Here is a 21,087-nt window from a genome sequence, read left to right as displayed (position 1 = left end):
ACTATAACTAGGTGTGGTCAGAGACGTGGATGCTAGGTCTGGGGGGAAAAGACCAGTAAAGCTAGCATGTGGGGTAAGGTTGAGGGACAGGTGAACAACAGAACTTCTAGATCACAGGAGCTTCGTACTGTTTCCCTCCTTTCGGGGGTTGCTGAATGGTGGAGTTTCTGCCGGCGTAAGAAAGCTGTGTTTGCACAGTGGAAATAACCCTCTAGAGCTTCCTTTGCTTTGTGTGTCTCTGCTCAGACCATGTGTTCTGAGGTTTGAGGGACTGCAGTGCAAAATCAAAAAGCCTGGGCTCTGAGTTTTCTATAAAAATCACTTTGGATTTATACACAGGTTCCTAGTATCTATTTCTGAATTACCAAATGTTGATTAAAAAATCAGTGCGTGTTTAGAAGACTTGTATTTTATTATTCTGGATATTAAGGCTTATATTGTTTGTTAGTGGGAAAAGGCAGTTGACTATGTTTTTCCTCAGCAGAATTAAACATCTTTCTGTCAGTTGTTCTGCTTTCCTCCCTCAAGTAATAAAACAGAAGTAACCAAATAGAATTATATTTTGTTTGAAGTGGTGGGCATATGCATGCATATGAATATTATTGTTTAAAAAAACATACTATGTTTGTCAGTGGTTAATTCCATGGGTCAAAGTCTATTGCTGGAAATTTTTATCTGAGGGCTTGTCCCTGTAGCAGCTAAGTACAACAGCGTAAGGCTGGGATACGAGCTCGCATAGTTCTAAGTTATCTTGCATTTGTAAAACAATAGTTGGCCACAACTTGTCTTACTTATGAGATAAATATGATGGTTGTTATCCGAAAGATGAGGAAAACTGAGGCTCAGAGAAGATGAAAAGACTTGCCTGAGGTTACAGTTTTAAAGTGCCATGGTCCAAATCACATCTTCTCACTCAAAGTCCAGATCACTTTCCAATACACCACAGTGAAATACAACAATATGGAGAAAATAGTCCTTAAGATTCGATTTCCATTTGTACAATAGTATTACAAAGATTTAGCACTGTATTCTTTATGTAGATAAGATAGGACACACACAGCGGTGCCGCTATAGCACTCCAGCCCTTCTCTGAACCACCTCTAAGTCTTTGGTCCTTTACGTCATTCTTCAAAGCTAGAACTCAGCATCAGAAAGGCAATCCCAGTGAAATTCTTATCAATGATACATATTGTGGATTGATCACCACACCATTTCTGTATTTTCTTTTGGTATGGCTCAAGATTGTGTTTTATATTTTCCCTACAGACGAAAGATCTACATCTAAGTAAGATGTAGAAAGGAAAGTGATATTGTTACATAGTGTACGTCCTGGGATTTTTTGCCTTGCTGTGCTTGTTCACTAGCATACTTTTCTCAAAATTCATTAGGAATATCTTTCATGTCTAGCTTTTATTCTGTACTTTCCCTTACTGAATGTCAATCCTTTTTTTTGGTTATTCATCATCTCTCAAAGTAACCAAAGCCATCATGAATTACAAGTATCTTGTTAAGACAATGGAATAGTTTCTATGTCCATTGTAAGCTTAATTAATACATATTTTTATATTTACTTTTGATGCCAGCAAGCTCAGGATCATTTTGAGGTTGCAATAAGTATCTTTAGAGCCCAGGTTTCTGGAATAATGTTTACACACTCCACACACCCCTCTAGGTGTGTGGAACAACCCAACAACTCCATGGGGTATCATGTGATGTGAATTCCACCTTCTGGAGTTGTGCAATGTGGCAAACCAGTACTCTTCTCTCCACTGTGTTTCTATCTTAATGGTTCCTGTTGCAGTTAGATAAGGAATAAATAAAAAATGTTTTTGAATAAACATATTCAATTAAGTATATGATGAGCACCTACTATGTGCACAACACTTTGGAGATATAAAAAAGGCATTTCCAAGGACCTTCTCTAAAATACCTTACGATACCCTAGAATGAAAAGAACTGCAACATACAAAAGTTATATATGAATACTTAATGAAAAATGTAACATGGTAAGGTGCTACTGAATAACCAAGTGCTGAAATGGCTAGTACAGGCAAGAGGTAGGTTAAGTAATTACTTCTGAGAACCCACTACCTTTCAGGCACTACAAATTGATTATATAATTTATCCCCTCAAAATTCTCAGATAGGTATTAATTATTATGCCAAGTTTACAGACGAAGAAACAAGCTTAACAAAGCTGTTATCCAACCCCATAACACTACTTTTAGAGGTGAAGAAAAATGAGACTCAAAAGTTAAGTAACTCCAAGTCCCAAAGTTAGTGAAGAGAACGGAAGATTCAAACTTGGATCCGTGTGACTGCAGACCCAGAGTTCTTAACTAACATACAAAATTACATACTGAATTTGAACTCAGATCTTGTGATTCTAAACATTATTTTTCCATTATACCATACTACCTCTCAAAGACAACCAAAGATTCGTAAACAAGAAGCAAAGTGACAGAATTAGTAGAGAATGTTTCATGCTGTTTTCCTACTAAAACAGAGACTTGATATGTCAAATAGTTTTATAGAAATTTTTTGAAGAAAACTTTGAATCAAAGTGTGTCAGTGGAAAACAGTGGGAAAGTAATTACCCATAATGGAAGACTCTCATGTATGACCACTAGCACTTTACTCTTCTTAGAAAATGGAATAAGCCCTAAAGTTAATCTTTATTTAATACACAAGATGAATTCAGTGCTATCACTAGAATAAAATTCCTTCTTTTTCTGAACTATGGCTCAGATGGTAATTACATCAAATTCTTAATAATCTTTGATATTTCACTGATAATTTCAAGGGATTTGAGAGCCCAATGAAGTTCATCAAAAGGTTCAGGGAAAATCTGTTCTTCACCCAACTGAACCATGCAAATAAAAAACAACAGTTGCCAATCCCAAACTCCCTAACAACAACAACAACAACAAAAAGACAAAAAATAATTGTAAATCACTATATTGTACACCTGTAACTTATATGATATTGTACATCAACTATACATCAAAAAGAAAGTGAAAAAAAAAAACCCCAAAACAACAACAACAAAAAAAACCCCAAAACAACAGTTGCTTAATCTTTAGCGTAAAAAAATCCTGCTTAGGAAAAATTAAATATAAATGTGTAAAATCTTTATATCAGAACTAATGAGAATAATTAGCATCAAAGAGTTATTGAGTAATTAATACTATGTGCCCTTTACTAAGTACCAGGCAATGTGCTAAGTGATTTACATCATGTAATCTTTACAAATGTCAAAGTGTGTAAACATTTCCCATTTACAAATGAGAAAACCAAGGTTTAGAAAAGTTACTTAACTTTCCCAAAGTCACTGAGCTAGTAACAGGTAGATCAGGGATTTAAATGAGGGAAGTTTGCTTATTGAAACTTAAAGATGATCTGGGAGAATTTAGTGATGGCATGAAACATGTTGATACTGTGGGAAAAAACCCTTAAGACTAAAATGTGGGGAAGATTTAAGGAAATAGAGTAAACATGTAACAGACTTTTATCCCTTTCAGCAAGTACATAGACCAAAACCAAAAAATATAGCAGTGTGAAGTACTCAGAAAATAGGAAGTGCATGAATGTTTAAGGTTTTGTGAGGTTTAAAATTAAAATAAAAATGAAAAGCAAAAAGATCATTCCATATAGAAGAAATTAAAGGTTGTATATCAGACAATTCAAAATTGTGAGGAAATAAAAAATTAGTTTTAAAATAAATCTGGACATAGTTCTGTGCATCAGAGGCATTTCTTGGTACAAAGGTTATAATTCACAAACCTAAAACACAGATATCAAAGCCTACCAAAGGCTGGGACATTACACCCAAGAGAGTACTTTGGCATTGGAGCCAAAGCCCCTGGCTAAAGGTGTTTTTCAGTTAGTAGATGGTGTTATGTTCAAATATGCATTTTCAGTAAAGGACATCTCTCGTCTTATCCAAAGTACTGGTATTATCTAAAGTAGGTAGAAGTGGGAGGTTTTTCCATTCTTTTTGAAGAAAACTGTTTATTTGTCCTGGCAGCTCATCTCAAAGTCAAGGAAATGGTCTTGGTTGAGAAAGTCTTCTTTTTTTTTTTTTTTTTTGCAAGCCTACTTCAATGTATGTCTGGCACAAAGGATTGGATTGATTTAGCTCTTGGTCACCAGGGTTTATGATTCATTATACTAGGCACTAGCTGTCATTGAAGATGGACATCCACAATGTCTTTTCAGAAGTACCCAGGCCAGGACATACCTCTGGAATATGGAATACCTTTCCTCTTGCTATAATGATGGTATCCAGTATCTCATTTTCTCATTCCCTACAAACTACTTTTATCCGATAGGAGCAATATTTGGTTTGTTTTTTATTTATCAAATACTATAATGCTGGTGCCACAGACACGTGCTTCTGGGAATGCAAAGTGTTCCTTCAGAATGTGGTACTATGTTCATAACTGACCAAACCTCTCCCATAGGATAATTCAGTGGGAAATTGTCTCTTTTCCTTTTTTATTAACATGTCATCTTTTAACTATTCCCAGAATTATTTCTCTTGTCCTTTCTTTCATTTATGCCCTCTCTCACTCTGGCTTTTGCTATCACCTTTGCTTTCTCTCCAGTGAACTAGTTGGACAGAAATTTTTTTCACTATACTGCCAGGTTTTTAGAACTTAGCTCAGGATTTATCCAAATCCCTGGTATATATACTCTCTCCAGTCCTTTTGGCAACACTTGCTCTTGATGTTAATCATCTATTTATTATCATAGTCATTCGTAAGAGAACTGATAACATTTCTGAGAAAAAACCTTATTCTGAAGGAAAATGATGCAGTGGATTAAAAACAAACCCCAAAGCAATACCTACCATTACTAAAGTAACTCTGGCATATATCCACGTGTTAGACTAATAAGAGAATAAAGCTTTTCAGATGCAAAGTTGGTATTTTTTGCTCATAATGCTCCCCTCTACCATATTTTGTTAGCTCAGAGGGATGCTGTAAATGTAATGAAGGGAACACATATAACCTATTCTATCAACCTGACAAGGCAAGAGAATTTGATGATGAATGATTGGACAGGTATGAGCTAGGAGGGCTAGAAGGATTTATGGAAGCTTGATGAATGACGCATCACTATATCCATGGAAAAGACAGAATGCAGAAAAGCAGATACGAACAGAAGTTCTTAAGAGGCTGAAGAGGAATATTAGAAAGCTTTGAAGTGATATAGGAAGAGATGAATAAACTAAAAGAATGATTTAAACTGGGCAGTGAAAGAGCTGGATGGCTAAGTCCTGCAACAGCGCAGCAGACAGTGGAGCTTGCAAGAGTGGAGGCCAAAGCCAGGATCCTGCCTTCACGTCTCTGTGATGACATGTCACAGTCTTTCAGTGTACTGGGTTTCCCAGGCTTTTTTGCTGAGCTCTGTTCTGATTCTGTTTCTTGGCAGCTCCTTTTAGGGGTTTTCATCTAAACTATGTCAAATTTCATATTCACCAACCACTCTTGGGCGTGATTTCCATCTGACCTCTTACATCTCCACTTCCAGCCCCGTGAGGCCAGCTAACGGCAAGCCCAGTCCTTGTTTAGCCTGGTGGGCCCTCGACAAGGGAGTGTGACTGTGGCCCAGTAAGAATGGTTGATGCCACACTCATAAAGAAATAAGCGTATACTCTGGTTCAGAAATGCTTACTATGAATATCTAGGGTGAGGCCTGGAATAGGTATTTTGAAAAGCTTCCCAGGTGATTTACATGTCCACTCCTGGTAAAGAATCAGAGGATTAGAGACTTATACTACTAAATGACAATTACTTCTTGGGAAAAAAGTACAAACTTAAACTCTTCATATCATAACAAAATAGTGTTGTCAAATGTAACATTATTCTATGGAACGAGAAAAACAACTTTTCTCTACTTGTTCTAACATAGCAATATAATGACTAGGAAAATCTAGATAGGGGATGATATTCTTGTTAGATTTTGATGCTCTGATGTATAAGGGAAGCTGGAATTCGCTCTTTACCTTCCCCTGTTTTCTGACTGTCAACTACATAGGTTTTTTAAGAATCGCACAACATCCCTTACTATACTTTACCTTTTATTAAAATAGACACCTTTCATGGACACTGTAAATGCTGTAGGTTGAAATGAATTAATTTAACTCTTTTTGGCACCCTGAATAAAAACTTAAGAGAAATAGAAATACTCTTCTACAGATTCCATCAACAGAAAACATGCAAGTCAAACTAAGACTCCAGTCATACAGAACCGTGATTCTCAGTCTTAGGGTAGGGGAAAAAGAAGAACATAAACTGCATCTTTCTTGGGCGTACTTAATCTGGGATTTGATTAGTCTGATTTCACATTTTCAAAACCAAAATCAGATAGCCAGCCAATGTCAAGAATAAAATCAAGAAACTGGAGGCTTTAATTGCCTTTCTTATTACTCTTCTTGCCCTCAGAACTAATGTTTTTTAAAAATTCACTTACGCTGCAGGCAGGATTAAAGGTAGATGGCCTCACAGCTCAGATCTGATACTCACATTTCTTCCACTCCTTTAGTACATTTATTTTTAATGGGTGTGAGAAGAAGAGATTGGAAATGTGCCTCTGTCTATATGAGAAAACAGAGAGGTGGGGTTGAAGCATCTTACTCTTCATTATAAGCCCATAATCAGATCTCTGTCACGGGATTAGTTCTGTGCCCCAGAAAAAGCTATACATTGCTGCCATCACCTATGTAGAAACATTCTCTTAATATAATTGCTCAGTTCACATGCAAAAGGGATGTAAGGTATGAGATTTTATTTTCTATCAATATATCATCAGTTCTACTATCTCAACAGAAAAGAGTTTTCAAAATCTCTGAGAAAGGAAATACAGCACCTTTACTTATTAATTAGAGAGAAGGATGGGTTATTAGAAGGACTCCCTAGAGAAAGAGAAAGTGGAATATTGATTCCTTTGAGAGAAGCTGAGGGAGGAATGTGGTCAAGAAATGAATCTGCCTAATTCACGACCTGGACGACTCTGATCCGGCGCATCAGGTGTGTTTTGCTTCAGTGAAAAGTATACTTTGGTTATAATAACATCATTTTAGAACGAATTTTCAACATCTTTCCATCCCCAGTTATGAAAATATGTTGGTGAAAATCTTAGGAGATACTCATTATACAGCTTCCAGTGACCAGACATTATTTTATCATTTAATTTTCCCTTTCAAGTTTGCTTTTCTTATTTGAAAAAAAGCTAAAACTTTGCAGAATTCAAAAGATGATGCAGTTTATTGGACACTGAACAGTAGATTTTATGAGAAAAAAATTTTGCAAATGAAGTAAAAATCATGATGGACAGGCAAACCAAGACAAGAAGAAATTCTGATAAATTCCACAAAATTTAAAACATTTTGTTATATGTTTATGTACATATGTAATATGCATATAACATGGATCTCTAAAATAAAACTATACTATGCTGGGGAGCAGGAACCATGCCTTATATCTCCTCCATATAGTCTATGCGGAACACATGGCAGGTGCTCAGAAACTTGCTTAACAGAGTTTAAAGTCACTTGGCAAATAAGTTACCTACTTTATATTAATCCTTAAATATATATTAACCATTGAAATTCTATTTATTCTATTAGTTAAAAATGAAAACAGTCACATTAGTATAACGATATTACCTGTAAGGGTAGCCGTGGTACTTGGAACGAAATATTGAAAGTAGAAAACTGAAGAAGAAGACCACCAGGCCTAATCCCACTAGACAAATGACTAGAAAGAGACAGAAAACTCCATTGGTCTAGACACACACAACCCAAATGATTATATTTTTTAAATGCATTCAGTTAATTACAGTATACTTACATGTAACAGTTCATGGCACATACAGGTACAACAAACCAGATAATCATTATTTTCCACATTCTTCTCAATGAAAATGTACTATTTGGGGTATGAAAACAACAAAAGTGACTGATCTAAGTCTTCTGGTGGTTTTCTTCTCTTACAGAATTCCTACAAGTACTAAAATGCCCCCAGAGGGATCAAAACAAAACACAACAAAATATGTGATAAACCGCAAACAAGATTATCAGCCCCTGCATTGTGAAGTACTGGCTATATTAGCAGAGACATTTGCATTATTAGAATGTGCAATATAATTTTATTTTCAGATGCCATGGAATATTTACAAAGAAATGTAATTTTAGGTTATTGGCTAGATTATTGCCTCAGTAAAAGCCTGTTACTTACAAATAACAGTTCGTCCCAGCACGCTGAAGGCTAGGAACAAAAGCTTGGGGAGTGAGAAAATATGAACTCTGTGACAGTCAAAGCAGGAGAAAATCCTCCTAAATTGCTGGTTATAGTGTCACGGTGTTATTGTTTGTTTGTTTTACAAAGGAACACACGGTATATGTTACAGCAGAATGTGCTTAGGCTGTGGTCTAGGTTTTCAGTATCACTTTGTCCAAGGCAAGTTGACAACAGGGAAATTTCTTTTCCTTTTTGTTATGGTTAGGAAGATTTTACTCTAAAGTAGATGACTAATCAAATATATATAATATATATAATAAAAATGTATGCAAATACATATATTGGATTTTAATTAAATAAGATACATTGCTATTAGTAAAATAAACAAAACATAAATGCTTAAAAATCTGAGCCAATTAAATGCAGGTATGTTTAGAATAAAAGAAAACATAGGTATATTTAGAGAAATAGAAATTTATTTAAATTTGTTCTGTAAATAAGTAGAAATTAGTTCTCTTAATAAGAAATAGCTAACCGTTTCTTAAGAATAAAACATTTGCGCGACACTTGTATCCTTTCGTTAGTTTCAGGGAATTCTTTAAAAACACTGAAATATCTAATATAATTAATTATAAAAGAAAGGGGAAGACAAAAGAGATTAAACACACTAAGACAGAAGGAAACAAGGAAGATTAAACAGTTCTATATGCTGCTATAGTGATGAAATACGAGTTTTAAATTAATCTAGCATATAAATTAGACCAGGTTTAATTACAATCCTGGAAATCAGGGAGTAGATAAGGTATGGCATTGTTAAAACATGGTCTAGAAATCTGTCAGTTTTCTTTCAACTCTGTAGGAATACCATTCTCTCAGTTTTGAGAACAAATTGCGAAAAGTCCTAAGTGCTTAATAGCGTTGAGCTGCAGCCTCTGTGGCATTTCATTTCAGATAACACTCATGAAGGTGAACTTCAAATGAATATTGGCAGAAAGCAAAGCAAAAACAGTTGCTGAATACCACAAAAATGAAAAACACCTTTTTTTCCTTAAATTATGGAATGTCCAAGTATGACAGACACTAGCCACTAGACATAGCAACTGTGCTTACAATAATCTTAGTAAACCCAGAATTAATGACATGATGCTTTACTTTATACCTTCCTACATTTGGCATTACCAAATACTTCTTCCTTTCCTCTGTCTTCTTCTCCAGAATCTGAGTAAAACACTTTTTCACTCCCTTTGCCGCTTTTGGTAGCCTCATCTGATTGTGTTCGATGGGAAATAAGCCTCAAAATGTGATCAAGTAAGACAGATTATATTACTTGATTCTATGCAGTGGAACAAAATAATGCTGCTCAAGTACTCGCACGTGGGGGAGAGGGCCCGAGACAGGAGTCAGTAATGACCCAACAAACCACTGCAGCCCGTACGAGATAACATACTTGTGAGAAGAAAATGCTATGACGACACAGACGCATTCTGACCTGGGCAATAATAATCACAGTACTTGTATTATATCAAAAATAAAAATCACACTGGAATCAAAAGGGATCATTTAAAAATATATTTCCCATTCCCCCACCCCTTCTGTCTCTCCCCCCCCCCCACTCACACACACACGAATAAATAAACTGGCAGTGGGTGGGGGCTGGAGTGGTTATTTATATATATATAATTATAGACCTGCGATTAAAAAATTACTACATATTTCTTACTATTTTAATATGAAGGATACATGATAAATACAGAAACACATAAGAATTTGTCCTTATAAATATTACTTGTCAGTCCCAAGAACGTCACATTCATTATTCAAAACATAAATCACAAAATGTTCTGAACAATGATTAACTAAAGAAAGTAATGCATTCGTCGCTTGTGTAGTTTCTTTCTAACAGTGTATAGATGGCATCATGGGAAAACAGAGGGTAGACTTAAGTGTCTTACATTCCAAAACATTTCAACACTTAAGATACCTAAGAATTATATTTAGAAATCACTATGACTGACTTACATACATGTCGCCATAACTAAAATTCCCATAAAAAAATAAGTCTGGATTTTTATTTTAAACTTCTTAATAAATTATGAGTCTTTTCCAGATGCCTGTGCTCCTCACACATACATTCTGGGTTTTAAAAAGGGTTCAGAAATGCAAAGCATATTGGGAAAAATCTTAATTATAGGTTTCTGGAAGCATAATCATAAACTCACATAGGGACTTTATATTAATTATAGAAAGATCTGTGGCAGGAAATACTGAATTTAAGGCTGTCTGTCCTTTCCTAACCTATGCTCCTCAGGGCAGAAGATTTTTCCCATGTGTTTTTTCCCTTTTCCTGCCAAAAATATGTTACTTTATAAACAGGTATTCTTTTTCTACAACTCCCTGAGAGGAACAGTTCTGTCAAAGGATAAAACGTAGTCACCTTGTTAAGACATAGTGCTGGAACTTGGTAGAGTTGTAAATCTTGGAATATCATTGGAAAAGGCAAAGACACTGGAAAACATCGTATCATGAAATGCCCCCTTTCTAAATGTTGCTAAAAGGAGGTTTCGGAGGTAATCGGAAGTATAATATTTCAGGGTACAAGACCTATGCAAAAACTTCTCTGTCTGAGTCAGTCCTTGAATCCATACCTGATTCTTGTGGCACAGGGAACATATCATTAGCCAGTAAAGCCTCTGAAGACTCTGCCCGCAGAATTTTCCACCTCTTCTTGTAGGGTGGACATGACTACAGAGACTACAGCTTCAGCAGAGATGCGTCATAGCACCCCAACCAAGGGTGAATAAGAGCTCTTCTTTATATCCGGTTCCAAAGAAAATCACCCAGTCCCATTTTGGAAGAAATGTATTTTTAAGTATTTGCACACACACATCCAAGAAACAGAAAAAAGTAAGAAACACCACAACTGTCTTCAAACCAGAACATTTCTTTAGAAGTTCATTTACAGAGGACTTTTATCTATTTCCCATTTGATTTAAATGAAGCTTAAGACTAAAACAAACTTAGAAAAATACCAACACAGAGACTTACTCCGTCTTTTTCCAACATCGCCTTTGGATGTTGCCGCTTCATTTAGAAGAACCATCCCCATGGTGATAGCAGCATCTATAGTAGTTGTCAAGGAAACAGTAGAAATAGATGCAAATAAAATCTATTAATTTTTCTGGATCTGAACACAGGGTGTTCTGTCCCAGAATGATTAAATTACAAACGCACACAGAGGTAAATGCAATTTATTCTCTTTATATAAGATTACCGCTCTTTGTGTATTTAATTAAATATGCCTTAATTTTTAGACTATATAACCTGAAACTTTGAGATTTTAAAGGTCTAATTCTAAATGCCCTTAAATTCCAGAATTTTCATAGTGCATAGGAATTATAAACTCTCAAAACCAATAATGGTATTTCACATTATACATAAAGATATACACCAGTTACAATTAGAATGACAGTTTACTGGCAATCACAGAAAATCAGAATATATTCAGCATGGGTCCAACCAACCAACCTCGGTTGGATGCCTAATGCATACAAGAGAAAAAGCCACTGCCAGCCCCATGCAATACCATCCCCCTGCCTGACACACATATATACCACTAAACTTTTAGGGAATCCACAATAACACAGTTTGAAAACCTCTGAAATTTAGATTAATTACTAAGTTCTTTGTGTTTCAATCATGTCGTCATGGCCTGAAAGGACAAGGTAAGAGAATGAATGTTTTGCAGTAGCAGTATGTTAGTTTGTGGACTTTAAGGATTCATTATTCTTAAGGTGTTTTGGACAATTTACTGATATAAACTCCCTCAAGTCCAGAGTCATAGGAGGTTGCCAATAATAAAATGATCGAAAAATTAAAAGCTTGTATCACTCAAACTGCTGATACACAGGGAATTTCGACTGCTTAACTTAGTTCTGTGGAGCAGACTGATAGGACTGATGTAGATCCTTAATAAGGAATTAAATTAGGGTTCTCCTTTCATCTTTCTTTGGCAACACCCTTTTATATTCATGTAGAATTCTAATCTATACATTTATGTACATACTTGATCTACTGAAAATTCATAGAGTTCTGGATTATTTTAACTATCACAAAAACATTTTTAATAAATATTCAAAATATAAATGACACTTAAAAATGATTTTATATAGATAATATAAATGAAACAAATATTTCTTTTATGACACCATCTGCTCAGTAGTTTCCAAAATTCCTTTATAAAACAGGGAAAATCACAGTATGTTTATTTCTGGGGAAAACAAGTTTTAAAAATTTAAATGCTTTAAAATTTTAATGAGAGTAAAGCCATACAGTCAATATTCTCAGGATAAAACTGAATACATGAACATAATATATGTGTGTGTGTGTTATTAGCACACACAGACATAAATATGCACTTAGGGAGAAGTTATTTTATTAAGCAAATTATATTTTATTGGATATTAATAACTATGGTCACTCAAGTGTAATATATCCCTGTTAATATATCTTCATACGTGTTATTTTTACTACTGTCCCTCTGTAAGTTGCTGCATTATTATGTTGTAAACTATGTGACCTACATGCTGCTCATTTGATTGCTTTTGAACTTCACACAAATTCAAACAATGTTGTTACATAATTGTAAGATTTTCATAAGAGTGTACCACATGTTATTGCTTCATCTTACTGATGGGCATTTGTTTCCAAATGTTTGCTATTTCAAATACTCCTACAAAGACTGTCTTTTTATATGTACACGTGCAATATTTTTTTCTAGGGTCTACACCTAGAGGTAGAGTCTTTGAGAGGCTGATATGTGTATTTTCAAATTTACTAGGTATGATCATATTCTGTAAAACAAGTAGTGTTAAGAGTTTCCATTTTTCTTACGTTGCCGAGGAAACGTTAACGTTGGTATTGCTGAACTATTGATTTTATCAAATTGTTGAGTGGGGATCTGTATCAATAGTGAGTCTGAGTATCTTTCGATATGTTAATTCTTTTTTGTTTAATCTTTTGTATAGTGCTTATTTATTTGTCCATTTTTCCATAAGCATACTTGCCTTTTCTTATTAACTTAGAAAATGCTTCACTTTTTTCTGGATATGAATTGATTAAAATGTTGCATATAGATTCTTCTACTTGTCTTCTAAATTGTTTAGTTATGCAGAAGGTTTTCATTTTAGTATGGTCAAAATTATTATTCTTTTGTGAGCTTTGGTTATTGTTTCTTGCTTATGAAATTAATTCCTACCCCTAAGTCTTAGAAATATTCTCTAGCTTTTCTTAATTTAAATATACAATATTATGTTAGTTTCAGGTATACAACGTAGTATCTGGACACTTAAATACACGAGGAAATGATCGCCACCGTAAGTCTAGTAACCATCTCTCCCATACAAAGTTACTACAATATTATCAACCATACTCCTTATGTTGTGTATTACATCCCCATGACTATTTTAAAACCGTAAGCTTGTACCTCCTAATCTCCTTCACCTGTTTTGCCCAACCCGTCACCCACCTGCCCTCTGGCAACCACCCTGTTCTCTGTATCTATGAGTCTGTTTTTGATTTGTTCTGTTTTGTTTTGTTCATTTGTTTTTTAGATTCTGCATACAAATGAGATCATAAGGTATTTGTCTTTCTCTGACTTATTTCACTTAGCGTGATACTCTTCAGATCCATCCATGTTGTTGCAAATGGCAAGATTTCTTTTTATTTAATGGTTGAGTAATATGCCATTGTGTATATATATGTGTATATATATGTGCATATATATGTGTGTATATACACACACACACACACACACACACATACACACACACCATATCTTCTTTATCCATTCATCCATTGATGGTCACTTTGGTTGCTTCCATATCTTGCTTATTGTAAATAATGCTACAATGAACACAGAGGTGCATATATATTTCAGAATTAGTGTTTTTGTTTTCTTCAAGTAAATAAAATATCCAGAAGTAAAACTGCTGAATCATATGCTGGTTCTATTTTTAATTTTTTTGAGGAACTTCCATACTGTTTTCCATAGTGGCTGTGCCAAATTAGATTCCCACCAACAGTGCACAAGGGTTCTGTTTTCTCCACATCCTCACCAACACTTGTTATTTATTAAGTTCTTGATGATAGCCATTCTGATGGGTGTGAGGTGGTATCTTATTGTGGATTTGCAGTTTCTTGATGATTAGTGATGCAGAACATCTTTTCATGTGTCTGTTGGCCATCATATGTCTTCCTTAGAAAAGAGGAAGTCCTCTTCAAGTCCTCTGCCCATTTTTTAATTAGGTTGTTTGCTTTTTGATACTGAGTTGTATGAGTTCTTTATTATGATATTAACCCCTTATTTGGATATATGATTTGCAAATATCTTCTCCCATTCAGTAGGCTACCTTTTCATTTTGTTGACGTTTTTTTTCAATGTGCGAAAGATTTTTAGTTTGATGCAGTCCCACTTGTTTGCTTTTGTTTCCCTTGCCTGAGGAGACACATCCAAAAAATTATCGCTAAGACCTATGTCAAAGAGCATACTGCCTATGTTTTCTTCTAGGAGTTTTATAGTTTCAGGTCTTTAATCCATTTTGAATCTATTTTTGTATATCGTGTGAGAAACTGGTCCAGTTTCATTTTTTTGCATGTAGCTGTCCAGTTTTCCCAACACCATTTATTAAAGGGGTAGTCTTTTCCCCATTGTACATTCTTGCGTCCTTTGTTGTAGATTAATTGACCATAAGTGCACAGGTTTATTTCTGGGCTCTCTAGTCTGTTCCATTGATCTATGTGTCTGTTTTTGTGCTTATACCATACTGTTTTTATAATATTACTATAGCTTTTTAATATAGTTTGAAATCAGGGAGCATGATACCTCCAGCTTTGTTGTTCTTTCTCAAGGTCGCTTTGGCTAATCAGGGCCTTTTGCAGTTCCATGCAAATTTTAGGATTATTTGTTCTAGTTCTGTGAAAAAAATGCCATTAGTATTTTGAAAGGAATTGCATTGAATCTGTAGATTGCCTTAGGTAGTATGGACTTTCTAATATATCGTTAAAGTCAGTCAGGTAATGCCATTCTTCTCCTCAGAGCACTCTAATAGCTTTCCATCTCTCACTGAGTAAAATCTAAAGACCTCAGAATGACCCCAAGGCTGTACCTGATTTATATCCTGACCCACTTCCTACACTTCTCCGCCCTTGATTGCTCTGACTCATGTCCTTGGTATTCTTCCAACAAGAGGAACCCCTCTGCCTCAGGATCTTTGCAATTGCTATCCCACTGCTTGAATACTCTTTCCCCCCAATGTCTATGTAACTCACTCCCTCACCTCCTTCAGGTTTTTGCTCCAATGATATCAGAGAAGCCTCCCTTGAACTCTGTACTTCTTTATCCTGCTTCGTTTTTCTCTGTTAACATTGTTTTTTAAAGAAATTTTAGATTCTGTATCTTTTTTATTCACTTATTGTCTCTGTCCTGTCACTACAAATGTTAGCCCCCAAAGGGTAGGAACTTTGTTTTGTTCACTATCTTACCCAGTACCAACTACTCTTTGAACTACTCTTTGATGTAGATACTGTAATATCATTATTATCCTCGGTTTACAAATAAGGAAACTGAAGCCACCAGAGAGGTTCAAATAACTTGTGCAAAGCCACAAAGCTAGTGACTAAAAGTTGCAAACCAAAAGAACATAGAAGGAATGAAGTAGGATGATGAGAGGGTTAGATGAAAACGATGAGGGAGAAGCAAAGGAACAAAATAGCTAAATCTATTTTAACATAATGTGTAAGCATAAAATTTTATGTCAAGTGAAAATGTACATAAACAATATAATCTCATCTCTTCAAAAACAAATAATAAGAGAAATGCAGGGAAAGAAAGATAATAAGTTGAAAGCAACTGTCTTGGGGTAATGAGGTTGTTGTGGGTTTTTGTTTTCTGTTATTCATATTCTACATAGCAGTAGTTTGCAAACTTTTTCTCTAAAGGGCCAGAAAGTAAATATTCTGGGCTATGCAAGCTGTATGGTGTATTGTTACTACTCAACTCTGCTATTGTAGTGCAAAGTAATCATAGACAATACACAAATGAAAAGGTGTGGCTGTGTTCCAATAAAACTTTATTTATAAAAATAGTAGACAGGCTGGATTTGGCCCTTGCTGGTCCTAGTTTGCCAACCCTTGCTATGGAGGATCTTAGACCATGCCAAAGATACTATAAACTATTATGTCTGAGAGGAAGTTAGCTTTGCTCTTACGTGAAAATAAAGAAATGAAAAACTTAGTAAACCCTTGTGTTATGATCTTGAAGTAGGAATTTTAAAGCAAAGGGATTACTAGATACAGGTGTTATGTACAACTCCAAGATAAAATATTTTATTAGAAAGCAGCAGGGTCAGGAACCAAGTGTGAGTTTGTGCTCAGAATGTTTTCTGCTAAAGTGAATTTTCTAGGCTTTAGCAAGGAATGAGCTGTGAACCTACTTTAAACTTGATGGCTGTAATTAAGATACATGAATTAAACTAAAATGGCTTTAAACTGGCCAACCCTCCTCTTTTATTTAAAGATACTTTTAAACTTAAGGACTTTGAGTATTGAGAATTATTTAGCTTAAGTTCTACTGTATCACTGAAAACAGTTTTGGCTAAAAGAAAGCCTACATAATACTTATCATTTCGGGAAAAAAATCACATTGGTAACATAAACATTCTTAGATAAAGGACTGATTTATAGACAGAGGAAGAAGCTTGAAGATTATTTGTCAGAGTTAATGTGTAGGTCTTCTTTCATTGGGTGGAAGGCTGAATGACTAATGAAAGGTCCTACAAATCTCTAAGAGATTCTATGTCTGACTCTGGAATAACAGATGCTTTTCTGTCATTAAACTGATGGGTGTAACCATTTGACTATGCCTTATTAAAGAGTCTCAACATTAAAAGAGAATAAAAGAGATGTAAATATACACTAGATAAATTATAATGTTCCTGAGACTTTTTCTATTGTTCTGAGATTGTTAATGCCTATGCCTACACACACACACAAACACACACACACACACGCCCCTGTTCTACTTCATGTATTACTTTGCACATTTGCATTGATTAATATCATAGCAATATACACTCAACTACTGTGTACTCTCCAGTTTCTCTCTTTATCCTGTCAATCACCTTCTTACCACGAAAAAAAGTCAAAATATTAATATAATCCTACATAAAACAGAAGCTGCTGTTTGTGTAAATTATATACAAAACCCAGAGGCAATGAGCATCCTACTGAACTGGTAACACATACATTTGCATTACATTATAATCCGTTCTCAATTGCACATGATGTTGGGTTTACTGTTGCTCCTAGGAAGAGAATCAGGACTGTCAATTTAAAGATAAATGCAAACAAATGTTGAAAAAAAGTCAGCACATTATAGAAGACTTGGTCTTCTATCTAAATATAAAATATCAACTTGCATCCGTCATTAATTTTCTTCTATAGTATGTTTCTCCTAGGATATAACACATTAAAATAAAAGAAATATTTGTTCTCTATCATAGATTGAAAACAAATCAGAGTAAAATCATATTCTTTCATAATAAATGGAAAACAAATATTTTTCTCATAGGAAAAGCAAATATGAACCGTGTAAGAATACATATGTTTTTAAATATTTTAAAACTGTTACTACTGCTAGTAAAACCCCTGCCTTTTATTTCAGAACTTCTACTTCCAATTGACACTAATCTCATGTCATCTTCTTGAGATTCCAGAACTTAGAGGATATGCAGAATTAAGGGACAGGTCAGAATTTGTATACTTGGCAATAAAGCCAAGCCTGGAACTCATGTGTCTTGTTTCAACTAGCACATATAACATATCTTGGTGACTGAAATTTCTTAGCAAGGTATGGGAAGATATTCATTATCCAGCCAACTAACCTTTCATCAATCTGCCCTTCACAGTTTGAGAATGCTCTCTCATTTTATGTTTTTGTACCTGTTGCACCTTCCACTGGAATATTCTCGCTCACTCATTCTCCACCTGGGGAGAAACCCTTTTTCTGCTGTACCAAAACCCAGCTGAAAAGTCCGTTCAACTTCTCCAGGCATCAAGTTGCTCCTTCCAAGCACTGATTATAGGATCTGTCATACCAGATTAAAATTATTTCTCTATCAGTCTACCTTCTTGCAAACAGCAAATATCTTATATTTTCATTACATAACTAAATGAAAAATTAAAAAAATATTTTACTTGGAAAAATATAAAGGATTATATGAGTTAGTCTTAGTTCGTATATTCCTTATTAAAATGTCATAACATTTTTTATTCCTTTTTAAAATAGTTTTCTCTCAAAGACTACTTAGGACTCTTCCCCGCCCCCCCCCCCATAAGGTACTGAAATAAAACACTACTAAAAGGGAGAAAAATCTTACTTTTACTAAATGTGAATCAATAACCTATGACATCAAATGACTCCATCTGTTCTTTCTTAGGTTTTTTTCAATAAAATTTTGTATATAGCAATTGCATCTAATGATCTCGCTTACTAAATTAGGAAGAGAAAACCAAAAGGCAGAAATGTTCTCTAAACAAAAAGCAACCACCTGGAATTTACCTTTTTTGTTGTTGTTGTTTAAAGAGAAAAAATATACATGCAAATTACAAAAAAATTACATGATAAGTTTAAAAAATATCGGTAGACTCTGCCAAGGAAAAGTAAAATCAGAAATTATTATATATAAAAAAAAGAAATTATTATATACTGGCTTCTACTAAACTTTTATTGATAATTTTAATGAGTCCACCATTTTAAAAGACATTTTCTCTTTTCATAGATATCTGTAAATAAAAATAACAGGAGCAATAAAGCAACAAATAGTTACTAGTAGCAGAAAGAAAATAGGGGCTTTTAATTCTGTGTTACTGTTAAAGCAATTATACTCCAATAAGGACATTAAAAAAAAAAAAAAAAAAAAACTACATGGAAGACTTCATACTGTTTGTGGAATTTCTTTGCATCCTAAATCTCAGCTTGATGCCAATGAGCCAGGAAATGAAACCTTGGGGAATTCCTGCCATACAATGGAATGACGGTCTCAACACACCTTTTCATTCCTTTTGCTAGGTACTCCTGATGTATTTAATAGGCTAACTGTTTGGAATAAAGTATACTGCTAAAATGCCAGCATGGATTGAAATCAGATAGAAAAGAAAAAAAAAGTCCATACAAATAAGTACCAAAAAGTTACCTCCAATACATATTCCCCCTTTTCTGCAGGTTCACTTCTGTGGTTTCAGTTACCCACAGTCCAAAAATATCATATGGAAAATTCCAAAATAATTCGGAAGTTTTAAATTGAGATTTAAATGTCATTCTGAGTAGCATGATGCAATCTCACACCTTCCTGCCCTGTCCCACCTGGATGTCAATCATCCCTTTGTCCAGAGTATCCACGCTGTATTCACTACCCATTCATTAGTCACTTGGTAGCCATCTTGTTACCAGATAAACTGTCGTGGGATCACAGTGCTTGTGTTCAAGTGACCCTTTTAACTTAATAATGGCCTCAAAGCATAGGAGTAGTGATGCTGGCAGTTTGGATACTCTCTTACTGTGCCTGATCTATAAATGAACCTTTATCATAGGTATGTATGTATAGGAAAAAATATAGCATATGTAGGGTTTGGTACTATCCACAGTCTCAGGCATCCACTGGGGGTGGTCTTGGAACGTATTTCCTGTGGAATTTGGGGGGGGGATTACTGTACTGTGTTTTAACACAAATGTGTTTTACTTCATAAATTAACTTATATAATTAAAAGATAAATTAAGAGCAAATATGGTATTACCCTTATTTTTTTTTAATAAGGATGAGATGTTCCTAGAAATGTATTTGCACATATTTTATTTTCTCACCTAAATTCCCTCTAAATGTGCAGAAAGTATTAATCTCTTATCATACGAAAGTTGGAAAAGAGAAACCAAGTAGTTAACTTATCAAGATCACAAAATTTGAGAATGGAATTGGAAATACCTACATTTAAGTAAACAATCTGAGACAGACTAGAGCAAAAAATACTCATCATAGTACCTTCTTAATTGTGAAGCCACAAAGCACATAGGTAATTAAGTAAATGCAAGGAATGGGTTACAGATATGCACAGTTCCATGAAATGCACTCAAGTATGAGTAGCCAAGGATGAAAGGAATAAAAATGTTGAGAACTGATACAGAGGAAGAAGATGGTCGATGTTGTTTGGTGAATTTCAAAAAGATAGTGTTTAGTTCCCCTCTAATAGAAAATGGAGTCTTATAATCTCATTTAAAGCTTCATTTCCAAGGTCAAATCTTCCAAAGGTGTCATTTTACTATCTTGTTAATTACACATGATTAATGGGCTCAGTGAATCACACTCCAGAAAAATTAATCCATTGTGTTCCCAGTGTAACCTTTAGAATTCTGATAAATACCATAGGACTATGTTTTTGTTTTGTTTGTTTTGTTTCTGGTCATCTATGCCTTTGCCAAATGTTAAAAGAATCAACCAGTAAATGTTTATGCATGGTATCTGTGACCAGCAAAGTTCTGAGTGAGAAAGATGGGAAAATATAATGGGAAAAACCAAAGCCTTTAGTGAGTACTAGATGTTTTCTTTGTGCCAGCTATCTCATATTCCACAGAGAAGTGCCATGTGGTTAGTTTACTAACCCTGGTTTTACAAAGGAGGAAGTTTGTGAGCTTCTTGAGAATTGGGAGTGCTTTTAAGAACCTCCCACTCCTTTCCTCCACTATAGTTAACACAAGTCTCAGTATATCCTGGCACCTGATGCACTGCCCAGAA

At 34.8% G+C, this 21,087-nt stretch overlaps 1 protein-coding gene across 7 annotated transcripts in view; it reads right to left on the bottom strand.

Annotated features, from left to right (window-relative positions):
• Positions 1-21,087, bottom strand: part of TUSC3 (tumor suppressor candidate 3) — a 188,242-nt gene that overhangs the window by 6,465 nt on the left and 160,690 nt on the right. For 2 of the 7 annotated variants that reach the window (XR_014258269.1, XM_082444532.1), the window contains 2 exons: positions 11,291-11,365; positions 7,672-7,762 (listed from right to left, as the gene is read on the bottom strand). The exons of 1 other annotated variant lie outside the window; for it this stretch is intronic. Coding sequence is in view for 4 of the 6 variants with exons in the window: in XM_082444532.1 (XP_082300658.1) it covers positions 7,672-7,762; positions 11,291-11,365 (166 nt within the window). In the remaining 2 variants the exon portion in view is untranslated. Of the gene's footprint in view, positions 1-865; positions 929-7,671; positions 7,763-11,290; positions 11,366-21,087 lie in introns of all 7 variants that reach the window. 4 more of the 7 variants (XM_082444535.1, XM_082444533.1, XM_082444531.1 and 1 more) reach the window with 3 other exon arrangements.

The sequence above is a fragment of the Balaenoptera physalus genome (assembly GCF_965194825.1).
Source record: "Balaenoptera physalus genome assembly, chromosome: 21".
In the NCBI taxonomy this organism is placed as follows: Eukaryota; Metazoa; Chordata; class Mammalia; order Artiodactyla; family Balaenopteridae; genus Balaenoptera; species Balaenoptera physalus.
Note: the sequence above shows the minus strand (reverse complement) of the source record. Positions and strands in the feature narration are given on the sequence as shown.